Source organism: Aspergillus stella-maris, assembly GCF_047715825.1.
Source record: "Aspergillus stella-maris strain CBS 113639 unplaced genomic scaffold BDV14scaffold_38, whole genome shotgun sequence".
Taxonomy (NCBI): Eukaryota; Fungi; Ascomycota; class Eurotiomycetes; order Eurotiales; family Aspergillaceae; genus Aspergillus; species Aspergillus stella-maris.
In genome coordinates, this window is record NW_027396832.1 from 3,520 (window position 1) to 17,130 (window position 13,611).

General features: G+C 47.7%; 6 protein-coding genes across 6 annotated transcripts; 2 read left to right on the forward strand and 4 right to left on the reverse strand.

Annotated features, from left to right (window-relative positions):
- Positions 1-3,661: 3,661 nt before the first annotated feature.
- BDV14DRAFT_175908 (uncharacterized protein) lies at positions 3,662-4,957 on the forward strand. The gene is made up of 3 exons (XM_073769157.1): positions 3,662-4,131; positions 4,189-4,423; positions 4,479-4,957. The coding sequence occupies exons 1-3, from the start codon at positions 3,788-3,790 to the stop codon at positions 4,659-4,661; spliced, it is 762 nt and encodes a 253-aa protein (XP_073626690.1). The 5' UTR covers positions 3,662-3,787; the 3' UTR covers positions 4,662-4,957.
- Positions 4,958-6,562: 1,605 nt separating this feature from the next.
- On the reverse strand, positions 6,563-7,930 carry BDV14DRAFT_190662 (uncharacterized protein; the record flags this gene model as incomplete). The annotated part of the gene is made up of 6 exons (XM_073771361.1): positions 6,563-6,624; positions 6,693-6,762; positions 6,812-6,976; positions 7,050-7,367; positions 7,485-7,569; positions 7,662-7,930. 6 exons carry the CDS (start codon positions 7,928-7,930, stop codon positions 6,563-6,565), a joined length of 969 nt encoding a protein of 322 aa, XP_073626691.1.
- Positions 7,931-8,030: 100 nt separating this feature from the next.
- On the reverse strand, positions 8,031-9,520 carry BDV14DRAFT_175921 (kinase-like domain-containing protein; the record flags this gene model as incomplete). The annotated part of the gene is made up of 2 exons (XM_073769158.1): positions 8,914-9,520; positions 8,031-8,855 (listed from the first exon to the last, which is right to left on the reverse strand). Coding segments are annotated over exons 1-2 (809 nt in total), but the record flags the coding sequence as incomplete, so codon positions are not given.
- BDV14DRAFT_82319 (uncharacterized protein) lies at positions 8,833-9,538 on the reverse strand. Its single transcript, XM_073777612.1, has 2 exons — positions 8,914-9,538; positions 8,833-8,862 (listed from the first exon to the last, which is right to left on the reverse strand). Exon 1 carries the CDS (start codon positions 9,441-9,443, stop codon positions 9,084-9,086), a length of 360 nt encoding a protein of 119 aa, XP_073626693.1. The 5' UTR covers positions 9,444-9,538; the 3' UTR covers positions 8,833-8,862; positions 8,914-9,083.
- Positions 9,539-10,014: 476 nt separating this feature from the next.
- On the forward strand, positions 10,015-10,569 carry BDV14DRAFT_201458 (uncharacterized protein; the record flags this gene model as incomplete). The annotated part of the gene is made up of 2 exons (XM_073773759.1): positions 10,015-10,217; positions 10,293-10,569. 2 exons carry the CDS (start codon positions 10,015-10,017, stop codon positions 10,567-10,569), a joined length of 480 nt encoding a protein of 159 aa, XP_073626694.1.
- Positions 10,570-10,818: 249 nt separating this feature from the next.
- Positions 10,819-12,401, reverse strand: BDV14DRAFT_175928 (glycosyl hydrolase). Its single transcript, XM_073769159.1, has 6 exons — positions 12,318-12,401; positions 11,786-12,238; positions 11,502-11,739; positions 11,367-11,455; positions 11,207-11,321; positions 10,819-11,160 (listed from the first exon to the last, which is right to left on the reverse strand). Exons 2-4 carry the CDS (start codon positions 12,138-12,140, stop codon positions 11,386-11,388), a joined length of 663 nt encoding a protein of 220 aa, XP_073626695.1. The 5' UTR covers positions 12,141-12,238; positions 12,318-12,401; the 3' UTR covers positions 10,819-11,160; positions 11,207-11,321; positions 11,367-11,385.
- Positions 12,402-13,611: the final 1,210 nt, after the last annotated feature.

Genomic DNA, 13,611 nt, shown 5'->3' on the forward strand with positions numbered 1-13,611 from the left:
CATTGTCGAAATCCCAGCTGTATCCTGCTTCTTTAAGTCTCCTGGCTCCGACGATGTTCGTATGAAGTCCTGGAACATAGGCCACATTGGTCAAGGTAACCAGAGTATTCACTGACTCTTCTCCACAGTTCGGGCGTATTTTGACGTTTCCGGTCCCTTGTATTCTTACTGATGCATCTCCAGCGCGAAGAGTTCCTTGTACTGACGAATCATAGGTCTCGAACCTTGAGATATCATTGCAGACATGCGTTGATGCGCCAGAATCAAGGATAAAGCAATTCTTCAAGGATCCGCCAATCTCTGCACTAAAAGCAAGTGCCATGACATGCTCCTCTCTTGGTTTGTTGCTCTCCTTTTGATTCAGCTCCTTCCTCTTTTGTTGTACAAGTTCTGTTGCTGTCTTAATCTCCTTTGCTAGCTTGTCATCTCTCGCAATAGCTTCACTAATTCTGGCTTTGGTTTTCTCACTAGGTTTCCACCATTTTGGTCGCCTTGAGACCATTAGATACCAGCAGTTGCTGTACGCATGATTCTTTCCGCATACACATCAGTGATCATTCGATTTCGATTGGTTGTTGCTTTGGTCGTTGAAAGTCGCGAAACTCATGCTTGATAATGTCGTTCTGAAGCCTTCAGTGTTCGCCAGATAAGCGCGATATTGCCCTAGAAGCGTGTGAAAGTCTTCTTTTGCGTGTTCCGGATTGTTTAGCATATCAACCTTTCGATCCGCGAATGAATATGATACTGATGATATGGCTGCTAGGAATTGGCGTTTGACATGTTTGTCGTTGCTTTCTGGGAGGTTTCGACGTTGAATGGCTAGGTAAGCTTCATCAAAATCATTCAGCCATGCAGAGATCTTTCCTTGCCTAATCGAGCGAGACCTAACGGCGTTGTATTCCTTTAGAGCTCTCATCTCCTCTTCCTCATCACTTGGTGCGTATTGTTGCTTCAGTATTCGTAGCAACTCCTTCGATTCCTTATCCACTATGAGCTGTCGTACTTGCAGTGCAACTGATCCTCGTATAGCTTCATTTGTCGACCGGATAGCCTTGCTCGTCTCCTTCCATTCCTGCATCATTATTTGATATCGTCGATATGCATTCTCTAAGGCATCGCTCTCTTCTGGAATCTTTGGTTTTGACGGCGGTACAGGTCGATTGCTATCAGCTACTTCGGGATCGAAGTACTCCCATACATCTCGCTCGGTTGCGTGATCTTTGATGACTTGATACCATTCACGCCAGTCATCTCATGAGGTCAAGACGGCTTGGACCTTCAGGGCGGTTTTTATATCAGTCAGGTTCGTCATTTCGAAGTTGATATAGTCGGATTCGGTACACAACCACCTCGTGGCTTGCTTGTATAGCTCGATGAGGGTCGCGAATAACTTCAGGTATGTTAAATAGAGTAACAAATTCCTTATTCAAATCCCTAGAGCGTCTCCGGGCTCATAACTATGAGTGACAGAGATGGCTATGATTGGTGGATTGAATCGGATGACTAATCGGTATGAATTGAAATGAATGAAGGTCTTGCTCTTCTAACTACAGTCTGTATAGAGCTTTAAATATCTGGCGAGAGGCCTCATTAGATCCCGAAAAGGTAGTATCGTATCCTCCATCGTATCCTCCATCGTATCCTCCATCGTATCCTCCATCAATAGTGTATGCAAAGTTGAAAGAACGAGGCGCTGTGATATTGGCTTGGCTGACTGAATAATCCCAAAAATGAGTTCGCCTTGGCTGACACCAGGTACTTGAAATGCACGTGACCTCTATTGGTCAGCCAGGCGGTCAGAACAGGCCGATTGCTACAGTGGCATGACAAAAGTTTGCATTACTCCACTCTACCTCCACAACACGCTAGTCCCAAAGCAGGTTCCGCCTTCCTATCTAAGCTAGTATAAAGCTATCTGAACCTCAGTAACTTGTGTACCAGCCATCTGCTTGAATGATTGCCTGTACGCGATGAGGCATAGTTTGACATAGATTTCGCAGCACCCTTGTCAGAGGCAAGCGGCCATCGACAGCCAATGGTCACACTACGCCGCAGGCGGAGGTGCGACAAGGAAGAAAGACGGTCCGGCAGGATACGCTAAGGACAGAATGGGACTAGCATCATATCAGTATCTCGTTACTGATATGACCGACAAAGCAGTCATACTCCAACGCTTTGACGAGTATGATGAGAGAGGTATTTCACCCGAGGATGAAATACCCAGGCAAGATATAAAAGGATGCTCATTTCCCACCAGTATTTACATTCTGTCTCTCGTGCCTTATCTTCAGTTTACAGTAACATAGTCAGATCGCCAGTACGAACCAAGTGACTATTGCATCTTCCACTCTGCTCTTCTCTCTCTTGATATCAGAATACCTAAGGTCCGCTTCGACACTTAGCAGGACGACCCTGACCTTATCTGACAACCCTCTCATCAATTGCATGCCAGGCCTCCATAGCCGCCCGTTTAAGCTGCTGTAAGGTATCCTCAGTAGCTTCAAATCGCATTCTTGGATTCAATTACGCGTTATTCTGCCTGGCAGAATAGCTTCAGCTAATCTGAATTAGGAAGCGGTTGCGAGCTAGCGCTTATTCTAGGGGGAGTGGGGCAATGCAAACTTTTGTCATACCACTGTAGACAAGGCATTCTGGCTTGTACAAGGACATAGGAATCACAAATGTAGTGGTGAGCTGACAAGGCAGGCAAGCGGGAGGTAAGGCGGTATACAAAAAATTTCAGATCACGTGGGTTTTATCCTTTTGTTCAAATAGGCCTCCGTAAGGGGTGGCTCGGCGGGTCGATTGGCTGTTGGGTCGCGCTTCCTGACACCTGTTTATTAAAAATACTAGTATCCATACTGCCTTATGGGTGCTTTAAATGTTATACAACCTCCTTACCATGTTTACCAGTATACAAACTGCCGGGTGCTTTATTTAGTGGTTACTCTAGTCAGGATATTAAAAGAGCAAAGAGCCACAAGGTGTGGCGGCTGGTGTGGCTAGAACAGGCAACACGGAAGCCAGGAGACTTTTGCTTCCAATGGATAAGAAAAGGCCAAAGCTAAAGACTGTGTTCCACCAGATCAAAAGGCCACGTTAGCTATATAGGCTTGGCAGGTGGATTTTAGACAGCTTTAGGGCGTTCAGGTAAAGAACCTGAAGACAGGACGGCACGGGCGATAGACCCGATGAGTCAAAAAAAAGAGGTGAATAAAAACATACAACAGCTGGGATTCGCATGTGGTCACCCACCATACTACTAACCAGCCGGCGTGTGGCTTAAGTACGGCTGAGCGGACGGGAAGCCCTGTTCTCCACACCCTGTGGTCGTATGTATTAAATAATTGTTTCTACAAACTTTATCACCTTTGTCATTGCGCGACTTGGGTAAGACCAGGGTGAGATCAGGGTGAGTGCACAATAGACAGGGTGAGATTCTCACCGTCCGGCTCACCTGTCTCACCTTCACCTAACTACCTCGCGCGACCTGCCTATCTGACCGAGCAAAGGGATTCATAGAAATACACTAAATCTACTAGTTGTTGAGATATTCGAGTATAAAAAAGCGCCATTCTATATGGAATACAGAGGTGCGTTGCTCGCTTACCGATTACGTTAGGTATGCAACCTTAGACAACAGGCTAAATTTCCCAAGTAGATAGTCTGGCCACACCAATCACTTTGATTCTCTTCATCTTCGATCTTGCAACCATGATCCTTCATCCTCCCTCTCCTTCTCCCTCTCATCCCTATCTCAACCCCACTCATCTCTGGCCAACAAAATATGGATCGCCAACTTCTTGCTGCACGAAAAAGTCTTCGCCATAAGCTGGTTGACATCTACCATGCTCTCGACCAGTTCGGCCCCAGTCTTCTCCCCGCCGATCTCAAACAAGTGGGCATTCAACAACTACCGATGACCCTCGAAGAAGGCGACGGTCCCCAATTCTTTGCACAGTATCCTTCAGTTATAGAGCCTCCCGAGCGGTCGGACTCTGAAGGTGACATTTGGCTGGATCAAGAGCCCTACTTCAATGCCAGGTCGCTCGCGTTTCTCGTTAACGAATTCTTCTGTCACTGCATTCTCCCAAACGAGGAGGCTTTCCCCCCTGGTGTCCAATACTCAGAGTAAGTCTAGCATGATGCTTTTCTCAACGCATTTCGATTGACCGCGTGCCCTCGCAGCTGGGGTAACTTCGGTTTCGGCGACCTCGTGGACATGACCCGGGGCTCCCGGTGGCAGTTAAAGTCAGCCTACCATATGCCCAAGAGCGGCGCCCCTCATATTGTAGCCCTGATGTTCAACGAAATGGCTAGTGCCAAAGAAGCCGCGCTTTTTCACGGGGAAATCAAAACAGCCATTCGAATCATGCATCGGCGGCTGAATACCTCTGTGCTCCGTCCAAATGTCATCGCACCGGTAAGTTAACAAAATATTGCTGCAAGTAGAATATTCATGGCTGATCTCTATATAGGTTCTGCTGTTCTCTGCTATTGGGGAGCATCATCTTCGCGTCATAGAGGCTTATCACGACAGCGAGCAACTTGTCATGCGCACAACTCCCCTCTTTGACCTTAGCAAGCCTGACGACAATTTCCTCATTAAATTGACCAGATGGTGCCTCGGCGGTGCCAGCTCCAAGTCTACGAAGCTTTGATAGGCGCTGTTTGTCGTAACTTTTACCTGTGGAGTATCTGGCGTTCATCACTCTTGATACCCGCGATTGAGATATCTGGTTGGGAATCGGTAGGAGTTCATGGTAGGATTACTTTTTCATATCATGCTAAGACAACCTGTTCTATTACATGCTTTTAGATACTCTATTCTATGATTTCTTTTAACCATACCCCTCTCAATATCTAAACTTACCCGTCCAACGGCGTCTCGCAAAACCAACTCCAAGACCGAATCTTCGTCCCATAGAAGTAAAATGCCATTGGACACGACATAAGCAGTACTGCCAACCCAGCCGACAAGATAGCCGTCCACTCAACCTCTAATTTCTCATAAGCACTACTCCCCCAGAGGGTAAAACTCGCCGAGACGAGACTACGCACAGCAACATGGATCGAAATGGTACTATTTACATTGAGAATGTACATACTAACAATATAAGTAACCTCCCTGATAAAATTCAACTGCAGCGCATAGCCGAGGAAAAAGCAAGATAGCACCTGAGCAAACCAGTGCGTCCGAGTCACCCAGCCAAAGCACAGCATTGAAGGAACAAGCATACACCCGCCCTATATCATCAGTGGAAGCCAGTCCTCGGGCGTTGCAACAACTTTATTCAACCGGCCCCAGTAGGAGAAGATAGTTGTAGCGACTAGATGAACATATAGAGAATTTCGTGAGAATGTAGTATGTTGTTCTTTCTATGTAGCCACGGGACTGGTTTTCTGTCGACCTTTATTGACCGCTGGTATTCTTAAAATTTGATGTCGCGCGAGATGTGTACACTAACCTTCAATATTCATTCATTTTTATATCGATTAGTCACCCACCTGGTATCCACCAATAAGAAGCCACCTCTGCCGCTCATACATTGCCAGTTCTTGCCGTCTCGTCCCCCACTGGTCCGGCCCGAAAAAAGCACTTCTAACCGTTCAGGTCCATACCCGTTGCTTGCCTGTTCTTCCGGGGATCCTCTGGTTATCGTGGTCAAGAGAGGGCGTGGTAGCAAACCGCGGCGGTCGTGATATTAAACGATCGCGCCGACTGTTGGAACTGCCGTATTCAAAAATTGTGTCACTTCTGCTAGCGTAGAATTCAAAAACGCGCAAGTTCAAAAAAACCTAATATAGTTAGCAAACATGCTTTAGATCTTATTTAAACTAGACATTTAAAAGCAAGTACCTACTATTATACTATATACTGTTAGGGGTTGATATGTTTGTACTAAACTATACCATGCCTATATACACGAAGGGTCTGTTGAAGAAGAAGAGGTACAGGCGCTGTGTGCGGAATAAGAAATGGAGGGCAGTAAGCGAGGGTGGGTCATCGTACGAGGTCGCGTAGCGACCGAGTTCTGTCTCTTAGGGCACCTCGTACGAGGGGCCCATAACATATACTTAATATTAATACCTAATATTAAGAATATATAAAGTTATTAAAGGTTGTTACTTTAATATATATTGCTTGAAATTTCTTGGCATTTAGTATATTTCTTGGCAATCTTTTGGTAAAATTATCTAAAGAAAATCTCCATTTCTAAAGGCTTTTTTACCTACCTTATCCTTATATTTATAGCTTAAAATTTAGTATATAAGCTATTAACTATATAAAGAACCTACAGGAACCTTTAGAATATAGTTTTCTAAACATTTTTCAAAAAAGTTGGTTGTTTGAACTTGCGCGTTTTTTGAATTCTACGCTAGCAGAAGTGACACAATTTTTGAATACGGCAGAACCAATGAGGCTGTCGTCGCTGACGGAACAACTGCGGAAGTTCTCTGCGTCCATCGTTTCTGGTCTTGACGATAATGATTAGCTCCGGGGAAGGATGAAGGCCGTGGAGGCCATAGAGATGGTTGTGTACTCACCGTCTGCGTCGTGCTAGGTTTGAGAATACGTTCGGTTTTCGGGTTCAGGAAGCGGATGCGGGAGGATGTAGAGGACTGGGGACGGGGGTGAGGCGGGGTGTTTGAATTTTTAAACATCGACCGAAATTTTATTGTGTGAGCACCTTTGATGAAAATGGCCTCAGTTCTTTCGGGAGGACTGAGTATACGGTTCCGAAGGTATGCTTCGCCAAACTATCGATACCGCCAGCCGTTGGACATGAAAGACCCGCAGTATACTCACACAGGAATAGAGCGGCGACAGGAATTTGCTCGGGACATCAACAGCGCGTTTCTTCCTATCATCCGAGACTGGGATTTTGTCAACGATATGAGCCGCTGACTCGCGGAGCTGTTCTGTCGTGGGATCCATTCTGACCCCGAGGAAGAATGGGATGCTGTAGCGTGTCTATGTTTCGCTATTTGTTAGGGCCTGGGCCACCGTCAGCGATAGATCAAATTTGCGAGATCAATGGGCGTACGAAGACCCGATGCGTAGTTGCAGCGCAGATTCCACCGGTGACAGTTTCAAGACCCTGCTGGATATTCACGATGAGACTCCCTTCAATAGGCGGAGCATTAATCCAATCACCGCTTTTATTCAAAACCTGCAGCTCGCTTGTATTGTCTTGTGACAGGAATGTAAATAGCCAAGAGGAGTTTTTATGCGGACCAACGCCTTGAGAGTCTAGTAGCGCCTGTGGATATTTAATGAACTTTAGTTGTTTGAAATTGCCCTTGAATGCGACAAAGGTGTCTAGTAGGAGTGAAAGGCACTTGGAAACATATTGCATGAACTGCTAAGATAGCCATGCCAACTTCTTGATGTACTCTTCCATAAGCTCTTTGACACCAAGTGTATTAGGGTACTGGAATGTCCTCTTAGTGACGGGTTCTTTGGAAGTAAATGCCCCTACCTGACTGTTTCCCTCCAACCACCACCAGATCCCCTGATCCTCCGTCCAAGTCTTCATTCTAGGTGTACCAAAGTCGTATTGCTTCCTGATTAGCAATTTGTTTTAAAAAAGGTCGTAGAACAAATCTGGCCGGGGTTAGTCTTTGCCGCGGTCGTCTCCGCACCGAGGCGCATATACCCCACAAAAGAACGCGAGTTGATCATGTCGCACCTGGCCTTGAAATCGGCCAGGTAGTGCTGCGTGGACTTTTCGAATGATATCCTGGATGTGTTAGCGAGCATTGACCGAAAAGTCAAGGAGCGTACCTCGAGTCCATGGTTCGTCAGATAGAGGAAGCCGACGACAAATATGGCCTCACGCAGATCATCTAGCCCTTTTGATTTGGCGGTTGGATCTTGCAAGCGCCTCCAGTCTATAATTAGGATGGAAGAGAATGTTTCGGCCATGATGTTAGCCGGGGGCAGGAAATCGAATGGCTCGAGGGGGATAAAGTCTCGTGACCCCACACTGTCCCAGTTCTCCAATTTCAGAATAAACATTATGAATATCGTTACAGCGGAGACCAGTTCACTACAAATGGTAGGCAATGATAATCAAATTGGCACATTGCAATTTAGAAGAAAACATAAAGGAGCATTGGTATCGTACATAATCGTGACTCGTGATTAGAAATAACCCATCATTCAAGAGGTCCACCCTGATCAACGCCGTACTTTGCCATGATAGCCTTGAAAGAAGGATCATGCAGAAGCTCCGTTGCCGTCGGCCGTTGGTCCGGATCGTAGTTGAAGACCTTGTTCATCACGGATAGCACATGTTGTCGCTCTTCTTCATCGCAATCCGGGTGCATCTTTGTAATCCTAGCCGAGAGGGTAAAGTTTGGGTCGGCGGGCTCGGACTGGTCATAGTAGGAGTTACAGGCTTCTCCCCAGACGTATGACCCCTTCCAATCCTCGGGAAAGGGCCCGAGACAGGCAACCATACCACTTATCACACCACCTTGCGGCCAGTTGGTGAATGGCACTAAGCCCAAATAGAGCAATGAGAATATGGTCATATAGCTCCACATATCACATGCGAAACTCGGACCCTTCCCATGGAGCCGCTCTGGCGAGCAGTACTGCGGAGGGGGATACCCGCGCTCGGTTTCCGGGTCGTTCAATCTCTTCGCCAGACCGAAATCGCCGAGATAGACTTGGTCAGTGCGAAGGCTGTCGGGGAACTCAAGAGGAATGACGAGCTCACCCGGCTTCCAGAGCTCGACGAATGGTATGGATTCCTTCTGTGGCCGACCGACTGCCTCGTATTTTGCGCTCCGGGTCAGATGGTCGATCGAGGAAAGTCCCCACATGCAGTTCCTCTCATTCAAATCTGGGGACTAAGTTATACAATCGGTCATAAAAGGTGGAGTACAAAGACGGATGCTTACCACGGTGAACAATTCTGGCATTGTGTAGATTCTCCAAAGCCCGCAGCAGCTGTCGAGCAGCAGACATCCGGGTAGCCCTGGGTATCTTCTTTATGGTATACCTGTCGAAGCATGGGCCCATCAACTGGAACACAATCACTTGATGCTGGTAACCCTCTTCCGTTGAGTTATTACCAGGAAGCGAAAAGGTGGCCAGAGCCGTCACCAGGTGCGAGGAATCCTCCTCGAATCACATCGTGCATACGGATTTCGTTGTCGGCCCAGCTTCCGGAGGCCATGATTTTCAGCGCGACTTCCTTCTTGTCGAGGCGATCATAAGCCATCCACACAGTTGAGCCACCACCAGTACCCAGCTTATGCTCAATCAAGTATCGCTGGTTCAACTCTTCACCCAGAGAGATCGGATAGAACACCTTGTCTGTTTCATTGATGTCGTAGTCGGACCAAGGCTCGGTAAGATATTCAAGTTCCATCACCTCATCATCGTCTTGGACGAAGTCACCGAAGTCGTCCACTTCCTCAATTACCATGTTACAGATGTGAAGTCAAAGAGAGATCAGAGTGTTGCGGAGGGAAAACTGCAAGTTTACAGGTGGAATGATCGGCTTTTTGTTTCTATGTCGACCGCGCTGGCAGTATTTTCCAGCCAATCGAAATGCGCAAGGATGGATGGCCCCCTCCCTTCCAAATTAAGTAACTGACTCTGCCAACCGGGGCCTGGGAAAATTCATCACGGCTAGAACACCAATGAGAATGGGTCATTGTCTCTGTATGCTAGAGCCTGTAGATAATCGGGCAGTATGGCAGGCAAAAACAACAGGGGACGGATGCTCCAAACTGTGGCTGCGTTGTGCGTTACGGCTCTTGTGTTCTTGCAGTCGTTGTGTCAGTCTCCAGGGACTAGAGGTAAAATAGCGCAGATTGATTAAGCCCGAGTAACACCTTTCTCACTGGTCTTTGCGACTCTCGATTGGAGGCACCGTGTTCTTTTACCATTCTTCACCTTTCAGTCACCCAACAATTACACACCTTTAAATCGTCTTTCGTCAGCTGTTGACCCTTCAACCATCGGCAACAAGCAGCTATTACTCTCCAAACTAGATGGCTCACACCAACCACTTGTCCCAGAACATCTGGGAGGGCGCCGTTGACGGCATCACGATCAACTGGCACCCGAACGCTAAGAAACGATTGGAAGAACATGCCGAAGATCTGGATGCAGAGGCAGAAGCCCTGAAACATGCCACTGAGCACTTCGCTCACGCCTGCGCCAAGCGTCTGGGCAAGACCAGCTTGAAAATCATGTAAGTGCCTAGCTTTGTGTTCAGCGAACCTCTGATATATTCATTAAGAGTCTGTTATCTGACTATAACTTAGAGGCTCGTTTCACTTGTCCACCACACTGCGCAGCGGAGAGGTCCTTCCGGACAACTGTCATCCTCGATCGGGTTGAGTCCCGGCGGGCATACCGCCCATATCTACACGAACCTCACAAAGGGGATGGCTATGGCAGACATGCAGGTAGTGGGGGAAGGCGTTTGGAAAAGGAACAAGATCATATACGAGCTTTCTTGGGGAGAATATCCGTCCCCTGGCGCAGCAAGCGATGCTAGTAACCCTGCAGCAAGCGATGCTGCTAAGCCAGCAGCTGGTTAGGCTGAAGGCAAGTCGGGACATGGTTCGTGAGCTTGAAGCAACGGTAAGTCTTGGTGCTAAGTCATACACATCTTGATTGATCTAATGCTGGGTATAGTGGAAATTACCTCGGCACCGAATGTTGCCTATAACAGATTTTAGAGCGCATGAGGCGGTGGCCACTTAGCCACTGGATGTAATTTTAGCAGGAGTTTCAACAGATTCTTTAAATTAGACATTTCACGATGCATTACTTCTACTTCCAACCATGGCCTATCCAATCCTCCAGAAATATCATTTCTCAGGCGATCCAAGTCCGCCCCCTTGTAGTTCCAGCCGTTGTATAGTCCTCCGACGGTAATAGTTTTTTTTCCCCCTTTCTTCAACGTCAACTCCAATGGCGTCGATCGAATGATTCCCTTGTGAGTGTCTTGTTAATATAAATTTTCGACGTTCTGGGTATCACCATTCACGACAACGCTGCTGATGCGGCGCAGTTGCCATTCTCCGTCAATCCGATCCGGTGTGCCGCCCGCTGGATTGGTTAGACTTCATTCTGAATCAGGAGGGTAGGGGGATTACGTTGGTCTCCAAATCCCATGTCGTCGGTGTCTGCAAGGTCAGTTTTGGGTTGTTTAGACCACAGGGGTAGACGTACTCTAATAGTAGAATGACACCAACTACGGCTTGCCGGTGCCTTTGGCGCCTTCGAATGTGACGGTGCTGTAATTTCCGTAGATGCCGGTTAATATGGCTCCGTCGGTGGCAAAATTCTGTCATAGTCAGATAGAAAAGAAAGGTGACAGCAGTAAACATACAGCCTCCTGAAGATATGCGTCACCGCTCGTTATGGCCTTCGTGGCTGTCTAGTTTTTTCCCCTTGACTCCGTGCCACTCGCCGGTTTTCCTAGCTTTGTTAGCCGGTGTGCTCAGCTCTAGGTAGAGGAACGTACACATCCAAGTCATGGACATCGTGCCATTCCACCCCCAGGGTCTGCTTGTGCTCGTCGATATTGATCGGAAGCCAGATGTATCGGCTTTCCCAGAGCGTATTGGAAACCCATTGATCTCCGAGATATAGGTACGTCGTCTTCCTTGTGCCGTCGATATGAATCGAAGTGTTGAGCGGCGAAACGATAAGGGGCTGAGACCACGGGCCGCTGAGGTCGTCTGCGTGGAAGGCAACGACATCTAAAGTCGTCAGTCATCATTCAACACATATCGCGTCACAACATACTGTTCGGACGATAACCAGTCTTGTGGCTCAACATTGCCCAGTAGCTGTTGTCCGATTGAATAATTGTGGGAGCTCCGAGGTCGTATTTCGGGAATCGATAGACAACCTCCTCCAAAGCGGTAATATTGGTGTTGAAGCGGGTGAGGTAAACGTCTCGGCCATCAGCACTGTCACCATTCGAATAAAATGCATACGATCTGCCGTCCTCGCGGTCGGTGAACAAGCCAAAGTCTTGACTCCAATTTCCGAAGGGCGCGACTGCAGCGACGAATTCGTATGGACCTTCAACGGTGTCGAATGTTGCGAGGCCCTGGAGAAGCCATCCGTAGGTGGAGTTGTCCGCATGCCACCACATCTACCCAATTATCGCGGAAGTGTAATCGGATCAAATACGCACATGATACTGCCCAGTTTCCTCGCTGAAGATGACTTTCGGACGTTTGATGATGTGCTCTGTTGAGATGTACGGGTGGCCTACGATCAGTCCCAGAAACGAAACGGTCTGTAAAGTCCTTGAGATGGTGTCGCTCACCTACCAAGGGCCAATCCATGAGATTCCCAAGTCCTTAGATCATCCGAAAAGTAGACCGAGATACCGCCGCCCTCTTGTTTCTCGATCTTGTACTCCCCGAACAGCCAGAATTTGGAGGACTCCTCGTCAAAGTATATGTTACCGGCATGCGCGTTGACCAAGTTCCCATCCGTGTCTCTCCATCAACCACTAGGCACAATATGCTTTGTCTGAGCGATAGAGAAAAACAGAGCAACGGAAAGAGTGTCGAGGAACTTCATTCCGACAGCGAATCAGGTTTCTGGACAATCGACTTGAATGAGGCTGTGACGGCATCCCGCCGACTTATACTGTGGGAAACCGCCAGGGTCCATGTCTCGCTATGTCATATCGGCGCAAGCTAGTTACTTATTCTAAGCCATGTACTTTATGGACTTAAAGCTCGTTGCGCCGAAGACTATTCACTCCAAATATTATACTATAGCTTCGTAGTTTGCAGGTTGGGACACGTGTCGTCAGGCTTTCTGCTACCCAGGGTTTTGCCACCTTTTTCTTTTCTCCTTCGCCAGTGTTCTTCTTGCAACACTGTTCGAGCCTTACTTGATAATTTTTTTTTTTTTGGTCTTCCACTTTCCCCATAATGGAGAAAATGTCCGTCATATTGAATCAAATCACCCAGCATGAGCCGTCAAAGCACGTCAAAGCAACCGCTATGCCGCCGTCAAATCTACTGATTTGACCCTGATCCTTAGTTGTCCTAGCGTCATATTGCCCGATATGACCGGGCAGGTTTATCCTGATTCCGTGCTTGTCACGCTAGCAGCGTGGCTCAGTAGGTTCATTGGCTGACAATGAGCCTGGCACTCTGACCTATCGCTCAAGACCTGGTGTGTAAGGCTAGCAGCCACCGCGAGATTGTCGAATTCAGCTGCATTTATTTGCAGGCAGCCGTAAAAGAAAGGAAGGCCGATTGCTCAATGGGGGCACGGCATAGCAACAGTCTGTGAAATTGAGAATAGTTCAGGATGCTTATCTCCAAGGCACCCTAATATTCTCAACAAATTCGAGAGCTCGAGAGCCAGCCAATAAAACGTCTACGACCGAGAACGGGCATTCTGCTGCCAAGGCTCTTAGTGCAGCCTCTTGCCTTTGCAGCTGTCGTATAGGTCGAATATGAATGTGTTGGCGGGCGCTTGTGATATTACGCGAATAATACGAGATACCCCGCCCTTCTGGTTAGCTGACGCTTCTCCGGGCAGGTGCAATTAGATTTTGGATCATGAGCCTCACCAAAAGATAAAGAGAGTGAGATCAA